Source organism: Salvelinus alpinus, chromosome 14, assembly GCF_045679555.1.
Source record: "Salvelinus alpinus chromosome 14, SLU_Salpinus.1, whole genome shotgun sequence".
Taxonomy (NCBI): Eukaryota; Metazoa; Chordata; class Actinopteri; order Salmoniformes; family Salmonidae; genus Salvelinus; species Salvelinus alpinus.
In genome coordinates this window covers 13,596,534-13,619,571 of record NC_092099.1, presented here as the reverse complement: position 1 = coordinate 13,619,571, position 23,038 = coordinate 13,596,534, and the positions used below count along the sequence as shown (strand labels likewise).

The window sequence follows — 23,038 nt, the reverse complement described above, 5'->3', positions numbered from 1 at the left end:
GGCAACGTTTCTAGGTCAGAGGTCAGGGAGGTCAGTGTTACACTCCCAGCAGCCTCAGTTCAACCCTAGCTCTGGAAATAGAACATGCAACGTCATTGAGCCAGAATGGATGTGGATTCCAGACCTCAGTGGCCAGAGGTTGCACATGTGGAATCTGCTCGTGTATTTGACGTAAGTGTTTGAAACTTGGAATGCTCCTAGTGGGTTGTTGTTATTTCATGCATGCCCACAACGAACAGCTCGTGATAGCAGAGCACAGAGCGTTCACATATTCTAGAGACTTTATGTTGACTATTCATCAAAGGGACTTGTAGGCCTACCAGCTAAAAGCAGATTTGCTAAACATTAGGCACACTACCTGCAAGTGAGATGAAATGGAATTGATACATCCGAAATTTGTTATGAGGGAAATATATGATCTGTAAAACATTGCCCTGTTGTAGGCTAGTCATCAGAATCTAACAGTGTTTTCTCTCCATAACAAGCTTTCATTCTGAACAACAGAAGGTGAGCTTTTAAGACTGTTTATTGCCCTGTGAGTGCTGGGTCAGGGATAATGGACATAAATCTTCTTGATAAAGCAATGAGGCCCGAGAGGCCATGGTATCTCGTGAAAATGGGTATTGCTAGGGGGCGTTGTTAGACACTGAGTTACATGAACAATATACTGTATCACGGGCCCCAGTGAAGTATTGCTTTATTAAAACATATCCACCCACATTTTCATGAAAGAAAGATTATGAAATGTTTCACGAAGATCCTTCTGCAAATCACTGTTCAGTTACTAAGCAACGCTACTAACAATACACCAATGTAGGACTGCAATACGTAGGAGCGTAGAGTTTAAACAATTGCTCATGAAACCCCATCATTGCTCCACCCATACAACCTCAAATGCCCACTACCATTCTCACAGTAAAAATCATTGTAGAAAGAGTAACTAGCTAGCTTCAATTCTGCTATCACTATATTTATTTGTGGCAAAATCAAATCAAACAGCAGTGAACTGTTCCACTATTGTGAATACTCTCGCAAGTAACTTATTTACATTAAGGTGAACTGCTAGTGCTGTTTTTCTGTCAGCTTGATATTATGGTTCGGAATTAATCACCATTAATGAGCAGACATCTGTTGCAACCAACATAAATGGACATGACAGAGAGGGATGGCGAGCAGTTCAAAGCCTTGGTGTTACTTAATTAGATGGCACAGCATCATCTTTTGCATGAACAACTTTGTCTGCATTTGATCATTCTTAAAATATGATCGCACCGCACGTGATGTCTCGGGCTCACAGGCTAGGAGCCATGTGTATGTACTGTATTACCAAGGTATGTTTTCTGATGTGACTGTCTGCCGGTGGAAAAAAAATCCATCAGATCTGATGAGATCCTGCACCTTCGAGCATGCCCATGCCAAACTCTTTATATACTGCTATTGTGCTATTTTTAGGTTCAAACGATATAAAGAGCCAATTCACATTTGAGCAATGGGTGACTGTAGGTTGTGTATATTGATGATTGGGATTTGTTTCTTAATAGAACTGTGTCTAATTAATTAGCCTTTAATTGGGAGAAGACAGAACATGCAAATGCAGTACACTCTGATTCGATCGTTATTTAAACTGCATAAATAACTGTACATCGGCGTCTACTTAATGGAATATCCTTGTTCTTTGTAGCATTTTGCCTTTCGCTTTAAGTAGTAATCAGAACAGGTCATTCTGGTGTGTGGAAACAATACATCCAATGGATTAAGGATAAAAGCCACTGAAAATCCTCAGAAATAAGAAAGAAACATTTAGTCTCTCAATTATTATCGTTGACCATTATTTATTTTACAATGTCTGTTTTAAATCCAAAAGTTTCATTAGAATCAAAGTTTCACCCCGATCCATTGCTCCAAACCCTCATGTCAGAAATTAACTTAGACCACTAATTTCCCAATGTGTAAAGGAATGTTCTGGAACATTTAATTATACTGAAGCTTCTTGGATCATTTCCTCCAAATCACTGTCCTCAAAGCGGGCCGCCCCCTCCCTGTCATCAGCACCGCCCACACTGGTTGACACTGGGCCTCACTGGACAACAATCAGACACAATCAGTCGCCACCAGCAGCCCAATCAGCAGTTTATTGCCAATGGCCTCCATTTATGGCCATTAAACTGACCAATGATCAATGTAAACCAGTGAAGCCTATTGTAAATGTGCTACAGTAAGTGAGAGATACCAAATCACACCAGTTCCATGGGTTAACTTTTCTCACTTTTATTGTCTGAGATAATATTGAAAAGCCTGCAATACTCTTGATTCTGGATTCACTTGAGATTTCTTAGAGAGCTTTTGGCAAATAACACCCTAATTTGTTTTGATTGGCCACATGATTAATTTAGATTGATACTGTTCTAGCGATGATAAGACAATGAAGATGAACAGCACTGATGTACCCATTATGCATTGGATGTTTAGTCCACATAGGGCGCCTATCAAAGTCAAATGTGTTTACACTGCTTATCACTGCATGTTTGTCAGTTGCTTGTTTTCTCCCCTTCTTTGCTCAACTCAACTTTTTCTTCACAATTACTGTACATAGCTTAGAGTTATTTATTTAGTCTCTGTAGCCAGCAACACACCATCCTGCATCCCACTGCTGGCCTGCTGCTGGAAGTGGCGTTGGAGGGCCAGTAGGAGGCAATCTTTCCTCTGGTCTAAAAAAAATACCTCAATGCCCCAGGGCTGTGATTGGGGACATTGCCCTGTGTAGGGTGCTGTCTTTCGGATGGGACATTAAACGGGTGTCCTGACTCTCTGTGGTCACTAAAGATCCCATGGCACTTATCGTAAGAGTAGGGGTGTTAACCCCGGTGTCCTGGCTAAATTCTCAATCTGGCCCTCGTACCATCACAGTCACCTAATCATCCCCAGCTTGCAATTGGCTCATTCGTCCTCTCCCCTGTAACTATTCCCCAGGTCGTTGCTGTAAATGAGAATGTGCTCTCAGTCAACTTACCTGGTAAAATAAGGGTTAAATAAATAAATAAAACCAATACTGGGATGACAGCTGAATCCAGGCAGTGAGAACTCATGCGCGGATAAATAGAGCTGTCTTAATCAGGAGGACCATCCAGCACAATGGGAATGCCAAGTTTTACTGAGGCTATGATGTGTTTTCACCATGAGACTTCTGATTAGCTTTGTTAGTCACTGTATTTGTCTCTCCACCCCCTGAATAACCATGACATATTCTCGGCTGTAGGAAATGAACTATATCCACAATAAACACCAGGGCAGATTGACAGACAAAATGACGTCAATGATAGGAGGTAAAAAACAGCAGTGAACTGAGTGACACATGGTACACATAGTAATCAGATTATTTGGTACTGTAACTGTACTCCCCTCGCCACAGAGCACTTACTGGGCGGTGTTTGCCGGTGGGCGAACCAATCTCCCAGACAGAGCTCTCCTTGTAAAAGTTTCCCTTTATAGCTTCCCTACTTCACTTCAGTAACTTTATTACAGTATAGCTGAGCAAGTTCTATTTCATATTGACCTAAGATTGCTTCAGTTGTCTCATTTCACCTTTTGTCTGGCCTGTGCTGGAGAAATGACCTTCCTCCAGACCGGCAGTCGATGGTGACCATGCTTCAGGGGAAGTTAGTTGTGGCGACAGACAAAGTTCCTTTCTTGGTACGTTTAATCAGATATTTTCAATTAGTCTTCTATTTAAACCCATAATTGTCGTATAGATAGGAGGTCATTGAATAAAACAATAGCCTTGACTTCCTTTGTATTAAAGACACCCATTTTAATTGTTACCTTTATTACTGGCCCGTCTATATCAATTTCAGTACAAAGGCCTCTTGTTTGATGTACTTTCTGTAATTTCTGCATGAGTTGGATAGCAGTAACTCCCCCTACAAGTGAAACGTGCTGACTTGTATTGTTGGCATAGCTAAATGTAATTTGTTCTGTCCATCATAGAAGATAGGATCTATTCCAGCATTATCAAACTGCTTGGATGCCTTTTCCTTAAACAAGAGCAGAGTTCACTTTAAACACCCTAAGGTTGATGTCCGTGCCCCCTTGGAAATACAATTAGCATAATACAAAAATCCCTAGTTTAAAGCTAGGGCCCAAAATATTTTTTGTATTGGATGCCTCTCAATCCACCGCATTCGCCTATGTCGCACTTCCGTATCTGCGGTGAAAGGTGACAGAGCTAGAGCTGTGTGATGACCCCTCTATGGAAAGATGAGACACTCACGAACACGTACATGTCAGTTGTTTTGCTCTAGAAGACTCATCTGAAGGTCGCCCCATACCACTTGAAAAGAATTATGGAAGTATATATGGAGACTGTTTAGTACCGAAAATAAGGGGTTAAATAAATGTAAAAAAAAAAAAAAAATGTTTCCAGATCTTTCTTATATCTTATATCTCTCAAACTTCCTTTAGATTTTTTTGGGGGACTGACTATCTGTTGTTCCGTGTAGTGAATCTGTTATTCAATGCATTTGTATGGGCTACTAGCAGTAAGACCAAAAATACATTCTTATCAAATCATTTTTAAATATTTGTTTGGATACTTCAAGTGGTCTTAAAATTCAAAATAAAATAGAAAAATGATCCTTGATATGACCTTCTTAAAACAATTCCATATAGCTTAGTTGAACCCCCTCCCCCGGATTAGATAGGGCTTAGACAACAACAACAAAAAGAACAACAAGAAAAAGGGGAAAGATGAGTTAGCAATGTTGTGTTACACAGTGTGGATGGGATGTGTAGCAGAGAGAAAGGGAGCTGCTGACCATGGGTCGTTACTTTAGTCTTTAAACTGAGTTGTGTTTGCGGAGCTAGCAGAGAAATAACACACCCCAGTCCGTCACTAGAGAGAGGAGACGTCCTGAAATTCAGACGTCCTCTGCTGAAATGCCTGTCAAAATAGAACTACGTGGACACTGAGGACTCAGAGTACACGCACTGTGGATTAGATATATAAATATTGTTTCAAAAAAATTGATTGGTTGATAAACACAAGTAGATTAGTAGTTTGTTACTCTGCCAAGACCGCAGATAGATGTTTTACATCAACGTTACGTTAGCAGGAATCAGATTATCATTACTGGCGAGATCTGACGTCTTGCCAACAGTTTTAGTCTGTTGTAAAGTCTAATGGGTGGAAGTGTGAAGTAATCACAGTAGTGAATGGGACCAGTGAACAAGATAATCTGTTCATTTCCAACATGGCCGGCCTATTGGTTTGTGAATCAAATGACTGGCTCGTCATGCCATTAAACCGCTGAAATGCAGTAAAAATCTGCTAAGTGGTAAATGTGATAAGCACCCAGAATGCTTTCGTTCTTCCTCCTAATTTTTCCACCAGTTCACAGCTCTCTTTATTGGACACATCCTTATGGGGATAGGACTTTTGGGACTGGGTATGGGGGCGTTGGTGAGAGAGTGGATTTTGGTCAATGAGCCTTAGTGTAGCAAGGTCGCCTTCCTCAGCTCCTCTCCTTTGAAGTGTGTAAGTGATCCCTTAGGAGGAGACTTGCAAAACCACTGCAGAGTACATTTTAAACAATAACTACCATTATATCATTCTTCAGCTAACAGGCCATTTGAGTATTGAATTGTATCCTACTGTAAGTTGTCCTCATTGTATTTATTCTCCATACAAGAACATTGCATTGTTCTCAGTTTCTGTGTTGAGGGCTGTTGGTTTTGCATGTCTGAGGATTTAGCTGTAGAGGTAGCCTTGCTTGTCTCTTGGCCTCAAGAGTCATAGTATAATGAGCATCTCTGACAGCTCAGAAACGCTCCCAACCCCATGATTTTGAACTACATCAGAAAATGTAAATATATTTATATGTATGTATGTAAGCAAACTAAAACTATCAAAGAATTCATTTGGAATCAATACATTTGAACATTCCTTCCTTGATAATTCAGAGTAGAAGTAGTGTTCGCACTTGGTACATTGAACCATCCTCTGCCCTCGCACGCTCTAACAGCATGTTTGATGCCTCTAAGCTCCGGTGAGTTTGTTTACAAATGACAGATCAATATGTTGTTATTATACTGTCTGTAGTTCAGATGTCAGCCCAGATAAGTTTCTCCTGAGAAGCACCTCTAGTCTCCGTTGTTAACAGAGAGCTTTCCAGCTGTTTTCTTTAATCAGACAGCGGCGCTAATGTCAGAAGAAAATTAGAAAAGTTTCCTAATACATGTTACCAGTGGTGATTTTAGCATGAACATTTTGGTGGGGCAAATTGCCATTTTTTTTTTTGTTGATGCATGCAGGCTAAGCCACTACACAACAAAGCACAACACTAAACAATACATATATTGCACTATAACGGTGACAAATGGTGCCCACGAACTGTTAGGGCCTACAGAAAGCTCTCCCAACAGCAGAGCTTTCTTTTCAGCACCTTGGAGTGAATCCTTACCACTGCTACACCTAGCTATCAGCGGAGCCTTGTCTGGCAGCGAAACGATTCATTCAGCCTCATTTACTGCCTTTAAAAAATACATAGCTGATATGGCTGACTCACTTAAACAAATGTGGTTTCTGCTGACAATTGAGATGTGTAAACTGTGGCATTAATTCACAACGAGTGGATAAGAGGCAATCCGAAATTTCGATTAAGACATTAATGATCGAGCTAGGACGGACATAGTCAATGTAACGATTTGTTCAGCACTTTTTAAATGTACAGGGACAGAATTCAGAACATGGGCCATTCTTACAGTATTCCCTCTGTACACCAAGTCAGAACCGTAGGATACTTTTTTGTTTTATTTATCCGTTATTTTACCAGGTAAGTTGACTGAGAACACATTCTCATTTACAGCAACAACCTGGGGAATAGTTACAGGGGAGAGGAGGGGGATGAATGAGCCAATTGTAAACTGGGGAATATTAGGTGACCGTGATGGTTTGAGGGCCAGATTGGGAATTTAGCCAGGACACCAGAGTTAACACCCCTACTCTTACAATAAGTGCCATGGGATCTTTAATGACCTCAGAGAGTCAGGACACCCATTTAACATCCCATCTGAAAGACAGCACCCTACACAGGGAAGTGGGATATTTCTTTAGACCAGAGGAAAGAATGCCTCCTACTGGCCCCCCAACACCACTTCCAGTAGCATCTGGTCTCCCATCCAGGAACTGACCAGGACCAAACCTACTTAGCTTCAGAAGCAAGCCAGCAGTTGTATGTATGCAGGGTGGTATGCTGCTGATAAAGGGTAAATAAAGGGGACATATAAGCAGACAATGAAAGCTCTTACAATATTCAATGATTCCATTTCCATAAAACAGGCTATAGGCTACATGTGCACCACCAAGTCAGAACAGTAGGCTATATTTTGAGGGAGAAAGTGACCAAATTATTTGGGTGAGGCACATGGGCTACTAACAGCTTACTACACAACATACACTTAGTATTACTGTCTTAGCTACAGTATACATATCTTCCTGGCATATTACATAATTTATGCAGCAGCATGCAATACATTGTTGTACTCACCTTGTTGTGCTGTGTTCGCTTGAACAGGAAGGTTTCGCTGCGGTCCTTCTTGTGCGCTCTAGAAAGAGGCCCGAAATCCTGACTTGGAATTCCGAGTTGGATGACCGTATAAAAATATTTTCTGTATTTTCCCAGCTGGAGCTAGTTTTATCCGAGTTCCCAGTTGTCTTGAACGCGGCAGAAGTCATTCTGGATTGACAGCATGGCCAACGTATTCAAACTTTTCTATCCCATGGCGTTACCTCCTTTTTCGGGATATTCAATTGGTAGTTACGATCTTGTCTCATCGCTGCAACTCCCCTACAGACTTGGCGAAGGTCGAGAGCCGCACTGCTTCTTGACACACTGTTTGCTTAACCTGGAAGCCAGCCGCACCAATGTGTCAAAGGAAACACTGTCGAACTGGCTGCAGTTGCCCGGAGTCACTAGAGCACGATGAGACAAAGACATCCCGGCCAGCCAAACCTTCCCCTAACCCGGACGACGCTGGGCCAATTGTGCGCCACCTCATGCGTCTCCCGGTCACAGCCTGGGATTAAACCGCCTTAACATTCATTGTTGAATTTGTGATTTCCAACTTGTTGTGTAATGTTTATGTCCAATGGCCGATGAGCACCGATACAATTTATCTATAATTTCTTATCATATGACAAGGATTGAAAAGGATTTGAATGTATGATGTTGACATGATTGGTCCAATCAAAGCTACGTGATTTGACGTAATTTTATCTGTGGCCAATGACCTTGAGCCTTCTTGGATGGGCACTAAGTATATGGCAGCACCCAATGGTCAAAGCTCTACTTGTAGATTTTGTGGTGACGTAGTGTCCCCATGAGTGACAGAATGAGCCAATCATGGCGCAACTAGAGAACATGACCAACCCCTACTCTCCGTATTTTCCGCTGGCTGGCCCACCACCACAGAAAGCACTGAGCTAGGCTGAAACACCTTCCTTTTGGAGCTGCCTTACTCAAGAAAGCAAAAAAGAGACCATGTTTGTATGCGGCTTTATTAACTCAATGATTGTTTAGTTTTTTTACATTGTTTGCAAACTTATATGTGACACGTATTAATAACATGCAAATCAGGTGGGGCAGAGAACCCCACCTGCCCTGAATGATGTGACGCCACTGCATGTTACGTAATGATAACAACATGGTATATGTCAGCACAGAATGGTTGGGAATATAGAGTAGCCTGTTTGACAATGTGTTGTCATATATATTTATAACATGATTCAGTTGATGTGTGAACATTTAAATCTTCCCATGACATCTACAGAGGAAGAATACACAGCATCGGCTGATCAGTGACTTGGAGCGTAAACACTAGCTTTATAGAGATTGGTCCTAATATGAGGACAAACTTAAGCTTTTGCTGGGTTCTGGCCTTCAGGGCCGTGCACAGACCTTTCAGTGGTAAGGTGCTCAAAATGCCCCCCCCCCCCCCCCAATATTTATTTGAGCAACAACACAGGGTGGGCTATCAGCTGAACATTGATGTTGATGATTGATGTAAATCTGCTAGTTAACTTGCTCGATTTACTTTACTGATTGTGATTTACTTCTCTTTGTCTTTCTGTCTCTCTCTGCTGCGCATATCAGCCAGGCTGACCGAATATTGTTGATGATGTAGGCTAAATCAAGGGTTATAGTGTTGTCATGATACCAGAATTTTGTCTTCGATACCGATACCAGGTTTAGTATCACAATACCCGATACCGAAACAATACTCAATCCCAAAACGATACTCGATATCGAAACGATACCACGGCAAAAAAATTAAAGCATATTAGCTAAAGTTACAGAGTAACCACTGGGCTTAATCTTTTAAACATAGAACAATATGTAGATAACTGGTAGAACTACTAAAATAACAAATATATTCTATTTGAATATATTCTATAATATATTCTATTCTATATTACATTTCTTAAATATATCTTAAATGTTCCTTATTCAAAACCATATCTGAGACTTAGAGCATACAACATAATTGTACAATTACACCTAAACTTTTTTGAAATTAATTTGATACATCATTTGCTCATCTATGGTCAAAGTATTGGGTCAAATTACATTTATTAAACCTATGATTTATTATTCATTACAGCCAAGGCTGCAGGGTTGGCTGGTTACTGTTAGCAAGCCCATACAAACAGGAAGATAATGATATAGTTGCTAGTAGAATAACGTTACAATGCAAATGTCATGTGTAAAATAGTTTTTATGTCGTTTTGGTCAAATAAACCTCCCTTGCACTGCACTACTTTGTAAAACCTTCTGCATAGTTGTTTTGGCGGGCTGGCCCCTCAGGAGAGCTGGACAATGGTGACCCTGGCTATGACCCCACTCCATGCGAGTGTCTCAGGGGGAGTTGGGCTATGCAAGAAACACATTTCTATTACATATTTGTGTGCAACAGGACAAATATAAGCACCCCCAAAATGATTATTATTATCATTATTATTATTATTATCATCGTCTGCTCTGTAAGCAAAGTATTCCCATAGTTCGCTTCTGGAGCCAGTTTTGTCAACAAGCTGCTGGTGTGGAGGTATGATGTTTTCATTAGAAGCCATGTTGTCTGCATTTTCTCTCTTCTCTCGCTTGCTTCTCAAAAGTGGCTTGCACTGTAGCTGCATGAGCAAGCACAAGTAGCCTGGCTAGCTTACTACTGCCCCCTAGAGAAGACAAGTAGCCTGGCTAGCTTACTACTGCCCCCTAGAGAAGAGAAGTAGCCTGGCTAGCTTACTACTGCCCCCGTGAGAAGACAAGTAGCCTGGCTAGCTTACTACTGCCCCCTTGAGAAGACAAGTAGCCTGGCTAGCTTACTACTGCCCCCTTGAGAAGACAAGTAGCCTGGCTAGCTTACTACTGCCCCCTTGAGAAGACAAGTAGCCTGGCTAGCTTACTACTGCCCCCTTGAGAAGACAAGTAGCCTGGCTAGCTTACTACTGCCCCCTTGAGAAGACAAGTAGCCTGGCTAGCTTACTACTGCCCCCTTGAGAAGACAAGTAGCCTGGCTAGCTTACTACTGCCCCCTAGAGAAGACAAGTAGCCTGGCTAGCTTACTACTGCCCCCTAGAGAAGACACGTAGCCTGGCTAGCTTACTACTGCCCACTTGAGAAGATTCAGACATATTACTAGACTGACTCGATCCTCTCAATCCTGATATGACGTGGGACACATTTGACAGAAGTGCCGAAAGTAACATTGTCAAAAAAGTACCAAAAGTAACATTGTCAAAAAAGTACCGAAAGTAACATTGCATTGTAACGATGTTCAAATATTTTTGATGTTCCCATTTTTTGGTGATAAACTTGCAGGTACAGTGTGACACGCTTGGTACTGAAGTTCATTTAGATTACTTTACAGTATTGTCTTATTTAATAACCCTATTGCAATTGTGGAGAAAACCTAGATGTCCCCATGCAAGTTTCACTCAAATGAAATCTTATAATAGTCTACACAGGCCGATAAAACAGGACAAGCGGTGTTATGTGTAGGGGATTTGCATAATGATGATGATTCATTGCTGTTCTTCAGCATATCTGTATAGCGTTTGATATAGAGGTCGAAATGTGTGCAGTACTTTATGGGCATACATATAAAGTGTGGAAAAAGGAAGCTTTGTGCAAATTCTAAAAAAAGAATCATCGGCCATGAAAATGCAATGCTAGAAGATTTGAATAGCAATGGAGATGGTGCCATAGATGCAAGTGTTTCCTTGTTTTGTCAGGGCGAGAGAGTGAGTGAGAGTGATGGAGGGAGAGAGAGAGAGAGATAGGGAGGGAGGGAGGGAGGGAGGGAGGGAGGGAGGGAGGGAGGGAGGGAGGGAGAGCTCCCAGACATCTCGTTGTGTCTGTTGTCTCTACCGACAGGATTAGGCTGCTTTGCGCTCCTGATCATTTTCAGAACCGCCCCAAGTCAGACTGCAGAAAATTGAACATTTTGACATCAAGCAGTTTCAATTATTATGATGTGGCTATAGTTTTCAGTCAAGCCAAAATAACTGTGTGTGCGCACGTGTATTTCTGTTAGATTTGAAACTACCATTTTATGGTTGGAAGTCCACATTTGCGGTGTTTCTCACGTTTCATTAGTCTGCGTTGACATGGTTTGTATCTTATTTACATTTTCAATACGTTATAGTTTTAGTTACACAGTATGTCTAGACCAATCTTCATGAAATAAGATACTTGAAAAGTATTATTACAAGCAATATAAGATAATAGATAGTCATTACACTCCCTGCTGTCGTGTGCACACATATCCCGTGCTCTTGAAATATGATGCATCCACTGTACTTAATATATGAAAATACTGTGTAATGATTTCTAATTACTACAATTAAATGTGCATTGTGTCTTGGTTGTTGGCTCAATAATTGCAACATGTTATTGGTATTGATAGATGACCATGCAGGTGGTGAAAGGCCTTTCTTGCTCTAATAATGTAATTGGGGAAAAGAGACGCTGGAACTGTTGAGAGAGAGAGAGAGAGAGAGAGAGAGAGAGAGAGAGAGAGAGAGAGAGAGAGAGAGAGAGAGAGAGAGAGAGAGAGAGAGAGAGAGAGAGAGAGAGAGAGAGAGAGAGAGAGAGAGAGAGAGAGAGAGATTCAAACCTAAATTCAACCCTAAATATTTTTATAGTGCCGTGTCTGAGTTTGATTAATTTATCCATCCTCCAACGGATATTAAAGGTCAACTATGCATTGTTGTGTCTAGAAAAGAGAGCAGAAAATATAAATTCTCTTAAATGATCAAAGTATATTTTGTGTAATCCAATTCAATTAAATCACAGACAATAAAGCTTTGTTTGGTAGATGAAAGAATGACACTGGTAGAATAGATATGAACAAAGTGATTCGATTTTTCCTGAAGCGCTATGTTAACATTTTCCTATGTCATCCATCGAACACACACAGCTGATATAAAGCAGCTGTACCTGATGGCAGCCTATGTCTTAATAAAAGTGGTTAGATACAAGTTGAGTACAACTGTATATATTTGGAGACCTGTTTGTATTTACTGTATTTACAGGCCCACTTGTGCTGCTGGGTAAATGACACAGTGAGACACTCGTCTCTGCTCGCGTTCCCTCTAGGATATATTGCCGGAGGTAAGAGTGCCTGTGCTTCCAGGAAAAGGAAAAGGGAAGAGCCATATTGTATCACTGAAGGAGCAGGCTGCTTTGAAAGGAAGAATCTGTGTTTACTAGATTGAAATGATTACAGCTCTGTCACAGTGGGCTGTGTCTGTGCCGTGTGTTCTCTGACAAAAGCATCATGAATATTACTGTGATTACAAAGAGTGGCCTTGTCACAGCAAATGTACTGTTTGACTGACAGTCCAACTGCATTAAAGATAAGTGCATCATAGATTTACAATCATATCCTGCATGAATTGCCTTGGAATCGTCTGGAATCTGTTGCCTAGCTTCCTTAGTCGGTGCGAAACTTACAACAATTAACCACAATACTATGATGTTGACTGCTCTCTGACCATATTCAAATGTAATTACTTGATTAATTGTGCTTTGAACATTTCATTTGATTACCATACCATGGAGGTAAATTGTTATGAGTGTCTGGTTCATTTGGATCATCTGATGCCCTAGCCAGAATAGATTCCGACCCTACGCTTGCTTAAAGATGCACTGGGGTCAAACAGGCTTCCTGTTTAGATTAAGACACCGTGAAGCCAGTGTGAGATATGGCTCAGAACACATACCTCAATCCAGGGATGTGTTGTACCTTCTGCTACCTAGCATGAGGACGAAAAGGGCAGTTTCTCTGAAAAACTAGCAGTCGTTCTATCTTCTCAGTGTAACAGTTGGGATAATGGGACAATTCTGAGTACAACACAATTTCTCATCGCTGGATTGAGGTACGTTTTCTGATCCGTATCTCGCGCCGACTCCGCAGTGTCTTAATCTCAACAGGAAGCCTGTCCGCAAGTGTAAGGTTGGAATCTATTCTGGCTACTGATGCCCAGCATCAGTGACAGACAAAGCACACTGCAAAACTGCATCAAATTCATTGACAGTATAGTCTGGCTGAGAAATGGATGGGTTGAAACCGTGAAAAAGACAGTGACTGAAGAAGGCATATCTTTACTAAATGAGGGGTTAAATGGTGCCCTGCGGTCTATAGATTCATCGGAATTACTGCCACATGGACCTCTAAATTGAGTTTAAATGGTCAACTTGATATGTGAGATGAATGGGCTTCAGTTGCCATGCCGATTCCCTCTACATATTGCATTAGAAAATTCTCTCCCCCTCGAAATATCTTGAGTGAATTTTTATTTGAATATGAGCTTGTTTTTAATGGTAAATGTAATTGTCTGTCGACAGTATTTGCACGCTTGTCATATCCAGTGGTCTGTGTGTGCAATATAAAAAGCAAAAGCTCTCATAATTATGTTTACATCCACAGATGAAAATCCCAGGGCTGTAATGATCAGTAATTATACACATTTTTCAGCAGGTCTACTGGCTCAGCTGTGGCTATTGTGTGCTGTGGAGAGCAGAGTGTGTGCAGATTAATTATGACATTGTACACAACTAAATGTACCAGTCTGCTTCAGCCCTGCAAAACACTTCCAGTGCACAATCACGCTCAAGTCTGACTTTAAAGAGCTCATTACAGTTCATTTTCTAAAAGGCGGCTTATTAAACACAGTTACCTAATAAGCATCTTTGGTGGTGCAAATTGCTGGAAATGGTAATGAGTCTGATTAGGCCACGTTTCAATTATGACAGTTAGCTACCTCAACCCTCCCCCACCCCAAAAGAGAGTCCAGCTTTCTATGCTTGGGAATCCTCCTAAAAGGCATTGCCCTCTCTCTCGCTCTTCTTTCCCTCTCTCTCTCTCACACACACGCGCACACACGCACACACACACACACACACACACACACACACACACACACACACACACACACACACACACACACACACACACACACACACACACACACACACACACACACACACACACACACACACACACACGTGCGCACGCACACACACACACTCACACTCAGAAAAAGGAAAAGAAAAACGCTCTGCCACCTCTGTGCTTCCTTTCAGCAGCCCAGTAATGAATAGAGAATTGTGCAAGCGGTGGTCCAATTTACGCACTGGGAAATTGGATGGACAGAGCAGAGGCCCAGTTCTGTTTGCTTAAAAATGGCCAAGGCAACCAAGATTAATAGTTCCCAAAAAGGTCAGTGTCTCTGTTTCATTGGAGATGATCACAGTAGCAGAAATTAAACATCATACAATATCTAGTCAAAGGGTTTTGTACTTCCGCATGTAATTTTTTAACATTACGAGTGCCATTTTGAACAAAAACAAAGAAATATGTAACTGACCAATGACATGTATCCCATAGATTTGGAGGATGCTGTTCTGAATTTGACCAACAGAGGAGACTGCTAAGTTAAACAAAGAGCTTTTTGTGAGTTGCTAATCAGCGGAATTTTAGCTTACGCCCTCAGGCTGTCTGAAAACATTCCACTAATGGAACAGTCAGTAATTATACCAGTTGCAAGACAGAAAGGAAGCTGTGGATGTTGTTGTATTTGTATTTCTATGCAGATGGGATAATGTGAATCGTATGTCTATGGGCTAACACAAGACCTAGAGAAAGTTGGCATTGTTGCCTGATTTGGTTTGAATTGGTTTGTGTGGTGTGTGTGTGTGTGCACCACACACTTTTAATTTACTGATGTAAATTAGTAAATGTTTAACCTAAAGCTACTCCCTTAAACATCCGTATTAGACGTTAGGAGTTAAGTGATAGGAGCAGTTTTCCTTGATATTTTTGTGACGTATGGAGACGCTTTAAATCAACACAGTTGTCCATACTAATGTCATCCATGAAGTGTGTAATCACATTTCATGTAGTTATCGGGTCAGATTGACATCATTCAAGTGTCCTCACATGTCTTGACTGAAAGCCATGGCTAGGCTAGGCAAGGATATAGCCTATTATGTGGGGGGAAAACAGAATTTTCAAACCAAGTTTGTTTATAGTTTGTCAAACACCTTTCGAAGTGAAGCGGTATGCCCCTTTCTACAGAGAGAGGGATGGCGCTCTGTGTTAGCCCTCATCCACAGTTCAGTGGGTTTTCACTGACTTGTTGTATTTAAAACATTTTCTTTTCTTGCTGGCTTTCCATTTCATTAATGGCCAAGTGCAGTCAAAAACGTGATTTTCCTGTGTTTTATATACACCCCGCCACTCAGACCACTCCAAGGCAGTCCTAGCAAAATGCTTGCTTGAGAAATTGCTCTTTGCTAAGCATTTTTTTTTCTGTTTCTTTTTGACCATTTTAATTCAAATCAATCACAGTAAGGTACTTAATTATCACCCAGAAATGATTTGATATTGAGATGTGTAAGTACACTTTGCAAGAAGCGCCCCTCGGATTGTCTAAAGTGGCACTTTGTGCGGAGAGGATTTCAAAGAAGAAAGTATCTTGCTGCACTATGTATAATGGTGACATTGAAAATGATTTCTGTTGAATGTGATGGACAACAATTGTAGAAGACGGTCTCTGGTGGCCAAATATGTTTTCTATCCAATCTCTTTGCTTATGCAAAGCTAGAAATTGATGTCAGATAATGTGCACAGATAATGTAAAAAAAAAAAAAGCCATTAAAATGAGAGGCAGAATATTGTTTGAGTCTCTTATACACTTGAATGTGTTGTTGCAGAACAAAATGTACCACTTGAAATATCGTACTTTTTTGTATTGCTATGCACTACCCACATGCATCAAGAGGACTTTACTAAGAGGACTAATGACCTAGAACATAAAGGTTGAGTAATGCTAGAAATATGAAAGGTCTAAGAGTACAGTAATCGGTGAAAGTAACTTTTTCAATTCCCAAGACAGCCACAAGCAGTCCCCTGGAACACCTACAGCACTGTATGTAGCCTATTCCTCATAATCGGCTGATCTTTTTTTTTTTATGTATCTATAATCCCTATTATTTAATGCTAAGTATTTTCATATTGCCTCTTCAAGTACACTGTTACTTGGATATGTCTGTCTGAGTGTTCTCCTTTGTTTGAAGTGGTACAGACTTGTCTCTCAGATCATTGTCTTGCTCTATAGATTGTATTTACTGTGGATAGACTTGCCGCTAGCTACGGTATTTTATGGCTGCTGTGAGTGACTGGGCTCTTTGCCATGGGCTTTTCTTAACCATTAGCTTGGAAGGCTGACAGCCGCGTGAGCCGTACTGTAGTGTGGATCTCTTTGACTAAAACCTTGTAAATTAACACAATTAGCTCAGCAGCATCCTGCTAATTAGCTCCTGGTGCCTGGTTTGGCGGCTGGGCAAGCGGCTGGAAGGGAGTCATGAGGGAAACCACATGCTTCTCTGTTACTAGACAAACACTACGCTGTAATCCGCCGCTGGATGCTCTCTGTTTGTTTCTTAAAGACTTGGATGGGGACTTAAACTACTGGGCAATGTCTTATTGTGCTGCTGCACGTGTGGCTGGCCGAGGCAGACCAATAAAGCAGGAATGGATGGTTTTGCATTGTGATTCAGTGTTTACCAATAGAGTTTTAAGTCAGATTGACTTTGATAAGGACTGTGTGTGTGTGTGTGTGTGTGTGTGTGTGTGTGTGTGTGTGTGTGTGTGTGCGTGTGCGTGTGCGTGAGCGTCATGTCGCAGTTTGTTTTGACACTGTAAACACAGCGGTCTGTTTCTTTCTTGAGTATATCTTTCTTTGATAATCCCATGCTGAGTCTAAGATGACAGCATATGTAATGACTTGTGTTTGCAGATGGAGTTTAGGATTAAATTTGATCATGCTTTTTGAGCCCTGGAGGCAGTGAAATAAAGTCTGGGAAGAGAGAAAGACAAGTGAGGCATGTTTTTTCCCTCTCACTCTGTAGACTGGGAAGCAGCAGCCAGACACAGGGCCGTTGTAATTCATGCTGGGCAGTGGGGTTTGTGTGATGGAAGCAACAGAGCGCTGCCTGAGAGATTGCTTTGCTGCACTCCTCGAAGCAGATTTTAAACTGTCTCGGAATGCCTTACATGACAGTTGGATTATAGACTGACCTGCACTGTCTATGACATTCTGTTCTGTGCGGGGTGCATTATACTTTGCTAACCAGGTGTTGCGTCCCAAATCCACACACTGCCCATGATGTAACTGGTCAGCAGAGCCTGTTTTGCAGTAGAGGAAATTGGTATTTTTTTTTAAACAAAGTAATTTGTCAGTTCATTGCCACAAAGACAACATTTCCACCATGTTAAATGTACCAACTTTTTTTCTCTACACAAAATGCTGACAACTACTTGAGAAAACTGAGAATAAATAGCAACTGCTATCTGATAGTCATTTTGACCCATCTCTCTCTTTTTGTCGGGTGTTTAGGCCTAAAGATGCAGTGGACCCCAGAGCATGCGCAGTGGGCCGAGCAGCACTTTGATATCTCCTCCACCACCCGCTCCCCTGCACACAAAGTGGAGGCCTACCGGGGGCACCTGCAGCGCACCTACCAGTATGCTTGGGCAAACGACGACATCTCTGCACTCACCGCCTCCAACCTGCTGAAGAAATACGCAGAGAAGTACTCTGGGATTTTAGAGAGTCCGAGTGAAAGAGCGCTGCTCTGCTCGTATTCCGATGGCACTCCTGGACTCCTCAACGGACGTAAGTCAGAGAGTGAGTCCTGGCAGGAGGGGATTTACTCAATGAACTGCGGTCCAGATGTTATATCTGTGAACAAAGCTGGAATGACAGCTGCCCTTCCCCCTACAGACGTGTCGGCCAGCATAGGTAGCACCCCAGGGGTGGCCAGCAGCCTGAACGAGCCCAGCTATTCCAGAAGTAACTGTGGGAGTCACACGACCACCAGTCTACACTCGGGTCTGTCCTCACAGGAATACGCTACGGGCTACAATGGCTCCTACCTGCACTCTAGTTACAGCGGGCAGACCAACCCAGGCCTCCCCTCTCAACACCCTTCTCCTATGCACAGTGCTGGTCTCATACAACCCCCTCCTCCACCACCTCCCACTACTCTAGTGCCCAGCTACAACGTGGGGTCTCCCAACATCTCCAACTACAATTATCCTCCGACGGGGTATCCCTCACAGACAGTTGTTGCCCCTGGCTATAGCCCTGGGGGGGGCCCACCACCCTCTTCCTATCTGCCATCCAGCATCGCAGCTCCCACGCCCCTACCCCCCTCTACACTCTCTGGCTATACCTACCAGTCCCATAACCATGCACCAATTGCACCAACACCTTTGAATGGCAGCTCAGCCAACTCATTGAAAAGAAAAGCTTTCTACATGACTGCGCATGGAGATATGGACTCCAGCTATAGTAATTTCAACTACAATCAACAGGGCTCCTCACAAAGCCCTATGTACAGAATACCAGACAACAGCATCTCAGACTCAAGCAGAGGGAATGGATTTGACAGGAATGCTGATGTGTCATCTTTAGCGTTTAAGCCTACAAAGCAGGCAATATCCTCAGATCAACAAAGAAAATTTAGCAGTCAGTCTGGCAGAGCACTTACCCCTCCCTCCTATGGATCAACCAAAAGCTCTGTGGGAAGCCTGAGATCAGGTGAGTCCTTTGGAAAATTTGGATCCCCCATCACGGGTGAGCAAAGTGAAGAGCACCTCTCCCATTCCATTGCAGGGTCGGACATTGGCAGAGCTACCTCATCCAGCCACGTTGCAGAGGAGCAGCTGAAGAACAGCGATGCCAGCGTGGTGGAGTTGGTCACCACAGAGATCCTTCAGCCCGGTCCCCCAGTGGACTGGAGTGATATAGCTGGTCTGGAGCCGGCCAAAGCAGCCATCAAAGAAGAGATTCTGTGGCCCATTTTGAGGCCAGACATGTTCAGTGGACTTGCCACATTACCTCGGAGCCTCCTTCTCTTCGGACCTCAGGGAACAGGCAGAACACTGCTGGGCCGCTGCATGGCCAGCCAGCTGGGGGCTGCCTTCCTGCAGCTCAGTGGCTCAGCCCTGGTGACCAAGTGGCTGGGGGAGGGCGAGAAGATTGTCCAGGCCTCCTTCCTGTTGGCCCGGTGTCGCCAGCCCTCAGTTGTGTTCATCAGTGAGGTGGACATGCTTCTATCGGCCCATCTCAGTGAGGAGAGTCCGGTGAACATGATCCAGAGCGAGCTCCTCATGCAGCTGGACAGTGTGCTGACCACAGCCGAGGACCATGTCCTAGTGGTCTGCTCCACTAGTAAGCCTGAGGAGATCCGAGATTCCCTGAGGAGGTACTTCACCAAACGGCTCCTCATCCCCCTACCTGACAACACAGCACGGCGCCAGATAATCAGCCAACTACTCTCACAGCACAACTATTGCCTCAGTGACAAAGAGGTGTCACTGCTGGTCGAGCGGATGGAAGGCTTTTCAGGACTGGACGTGGCCCAGCTGTGCCAGGAGGCAGTGGTAGGACAGCTCCATGGCATCCCAGCTTCTGACCTCTCAGCCATCCATCCCAGGCAGATGAGACCAGTCTCCTACCAAGACTTTGAAAATGTATTTAGAAAATTCCAGCCCAGTATATCACAAAAAGAACTGGATACATACACCGAATGGAATAAAATGTTTGGTTGTAGTCAATGAAACTGAAGCATTAGAACATGTGGGTAGGAAACCCCTTCAGAGGTTTACCATTTAGAATTCTCTCCTCAGTAAACTAGGCAAGGGAAAATTACAGATAGTGGTGACCTTAACACCTGCAGTACAGTAAAGGCATAAGGATAGGACTGAGGGAAGCAAATGCACGCTTTAGACAACAGCTGGCAATCTGCACACAACACAGAGAAACATTATTTTGACACTCGAAACTGCTGAGGCCAAGCATCACCCCCCAAGGTGCAAGTGGGTACATTTTCCATTACATTTAAATCATTGAGCAGACACTCTTATCCAGTGACGTACATTTTTGTACTGGTCCCCCATGGGAATTGAACCCACAACCCTGGTGTTGCAAATGCCATGCTCTACCAACTGAGCCACACAGGACCTAGAGACTATAGGGTAGAGTTTAACAGAATGGAACCTCTGTGTGTATATATCATTCTGCTGTTCTTGAGATTTAGTTTCTATCAAGTGCCTGAAGTGGTGCTCTTTTATTTTGTGTTATTATTTCTTCGCCTCACAATCTACTTTGGTGGCATGTGCTAATATAAAAAGCTTTAATATGAGACAAAAACTTTTTTTTAAATGCTTTTTGCCATTGAAACACTATTCCTCAACGGTGTCTGGTTTGCGGTCTCTGTGATCAGGAGAAAGTATGTGGTATTGGTAATCTGAACCCTAATTTATAGACATCATTTCTTTTGATGTTCTCTTTTTTGAAAACTCAGGACAGTGATTGTGATATGTGCAGTACCTCTACAGATTTAGTCAAAGCACGACATACTGCTAAGAGCATTTGGTTTGCTTTTGAATTTGCATTATCGAAAAGGAGGGTTAAGGTACCTCAATAGGCAAAAAATTGACAAGAGTATGACTTTGAATGTACCAGAGGAATTCTGGAGTATTTGGAAGACAAAAAGGAGGAGTATTGTGCTTTTCTTTGCGATTTTCTAAGCGAAGAATCCCATTGTGAATATACTGCAGTTGTATTTGATATGTGGCAAAGATGTAGGAATAATGATTCTTAAATTCTATCAACTATAACACATTCGACTGGCCTTGATCCAGAGTACATGAACACTTTTGAGTTTTTTTGTTAAACTTCGTCTGTAGGAGAAAGCATAACATATGTATTCGTCGAACATTATCAGCAGCTTAATTTTGTATCTCATCTGCAGATAAAACTGCCAGGCCTCTTGCGGCAGAATAATGGCAAGATACATTTGCTGAAGACAAGCATCATGGGGTTGAAACAGACAGCTTCCCAAGGTATTTAATTCCATTCCGCTGCTGTTTTATCATTAATAAAACCTAAGAATTATGTATGCCATAAGTTATTTTTCTACCTCAGTTGATTAGTTTTCTCTGAAAGCAAAATCTAAGGGAATGGATAGATGACGGAGCCTATTTCGCTTATTAAACTATGAAGCCTATTGAGGGAACAAAAAATGCTGCCTATCTGTCAACAAAATCAGCTTGAGTTAGTGTTACACATTCAGTGTACTCCCCATTCATAGACACGTATGTTATGGACTATTCATTTCTCAGAGCATGTTGGTCTTGAAAAGGGGTCTGGGGACATGTGTGCCCATTAGCCCTGTCTTTGAGCTCTTCTTCAAGTGTAATTTCTTACAGCTAGGCTTTTTTATTATTAACTATCAGTGTTTAGTAATATGCCAGAACAGAGGCAATGGCGACACAGAGGTCTGACAACTGCATGAAAGAGCCTTGTATTGAATGTATTTTTTTTTGTTTTTTTTTGTTTACTAAAGCAGTATGAAAACTGTTGCAAGGCACTAGTACAGTGGAAGGGATGCCACCAGATACAGTATCACTGAACGTGTTAGTAGTACAGTGGAAGGGATGCCACCAGATACAGTACCACTGAACGTGTTAGTAGTACAGTGGAAGGGATGCCACCAGATACAGTACCACTGAACGTGTTAGTAGTACAGTGGAAGGGATGCCACCAGATACAGTACCACTGAACGTGTTAGTAGTACAGTGGAAGGGATGCCACCAGATACAGTACCACTGAACGTGTTAGTAGTACAGTGGAAGGGATGCCACCAGATACAGTACCACTGAACGTGTTAGTAGTACAGTGGAAGGGATGCCACCAGATACAGTACCACTGAACGTGTTAGTAGTACAGTGGAAGGGATGCCACCAGATACAGTACCACTGAACGTGTTAGTAGTACAGTGGAAGGGATGCCACCAGATACAGTACCACTGAACGTGTTAGTAGTACAGTGGAAGGGATGCCACCAGATACAGTACCACTGAACGTGTTAGTAGTACAGTGGAAGGGATGCCACCAGATACAGTACCACTGAACGTGCTAGTAGTACAGTGGAAGGGATGCCACCAGATACAGTACCACTGAACGTGTTAGTAGTACAGTGGAAGGGATGCCACCAGATACAGTACCACTGAACGTGTTAGTAGTACAGTGGAAGGGATGCCACCAGATACAGTATCACTGGACGTGTTAGTAGTACAGTGGAAGGGATGCCACCAGATACAGTACCACTGAACGTGTTAGTAGTACAGTGGAAGGGATGCCACCAGATACAGTACCACTGAACGTGTTAGTAGTACAGTGGAAGGGATGCCACCAGATACAGTACCACTGAACGTGTTAGTAGTACAGTGGAAGGGATGCCACCAGATACAGTACCACTGAACGTGTTAGTAGTACAGTGGAAGGGATGCCACCAGATACAGTACCACTGAACGTGTTAGTAGTACAGTGGAAGGGATGCCACCAGATACAGTACCACTGAACGTGTTAGTAGTACAGTGAAGGTGCACTGAGGGATCTTGCGTTTATG

The 23,038-nt window shown here is 42.6% G+C and overlaps 1 protein-coding gene across 1 annotated transcript in view; it reads left to right on the top strand.

The window, feature by feature from the left end:
* LOC139538450 (fidgetin-like) overlaps positions 1-22,550 on the top strand; it is a 41,109-nt gene extending 18,559 nt beyond the window's left edge. The window contains exon 3 of the mRNA XM_071340513.1: positions 17,957-22,550. Within this exon, the coding sequence (XP_071196614.1) occupies positions 17,957-20,184 (2,228 nt within the window). The 3' untranslated portion in view covers positions 20,185-22,550. The remainder of the gene's footprint in view (positions 1-17,956) is intronic.
* The last annotated feature ends 488 nt before the right edge of the window (positions 22,551-23,038 follow it).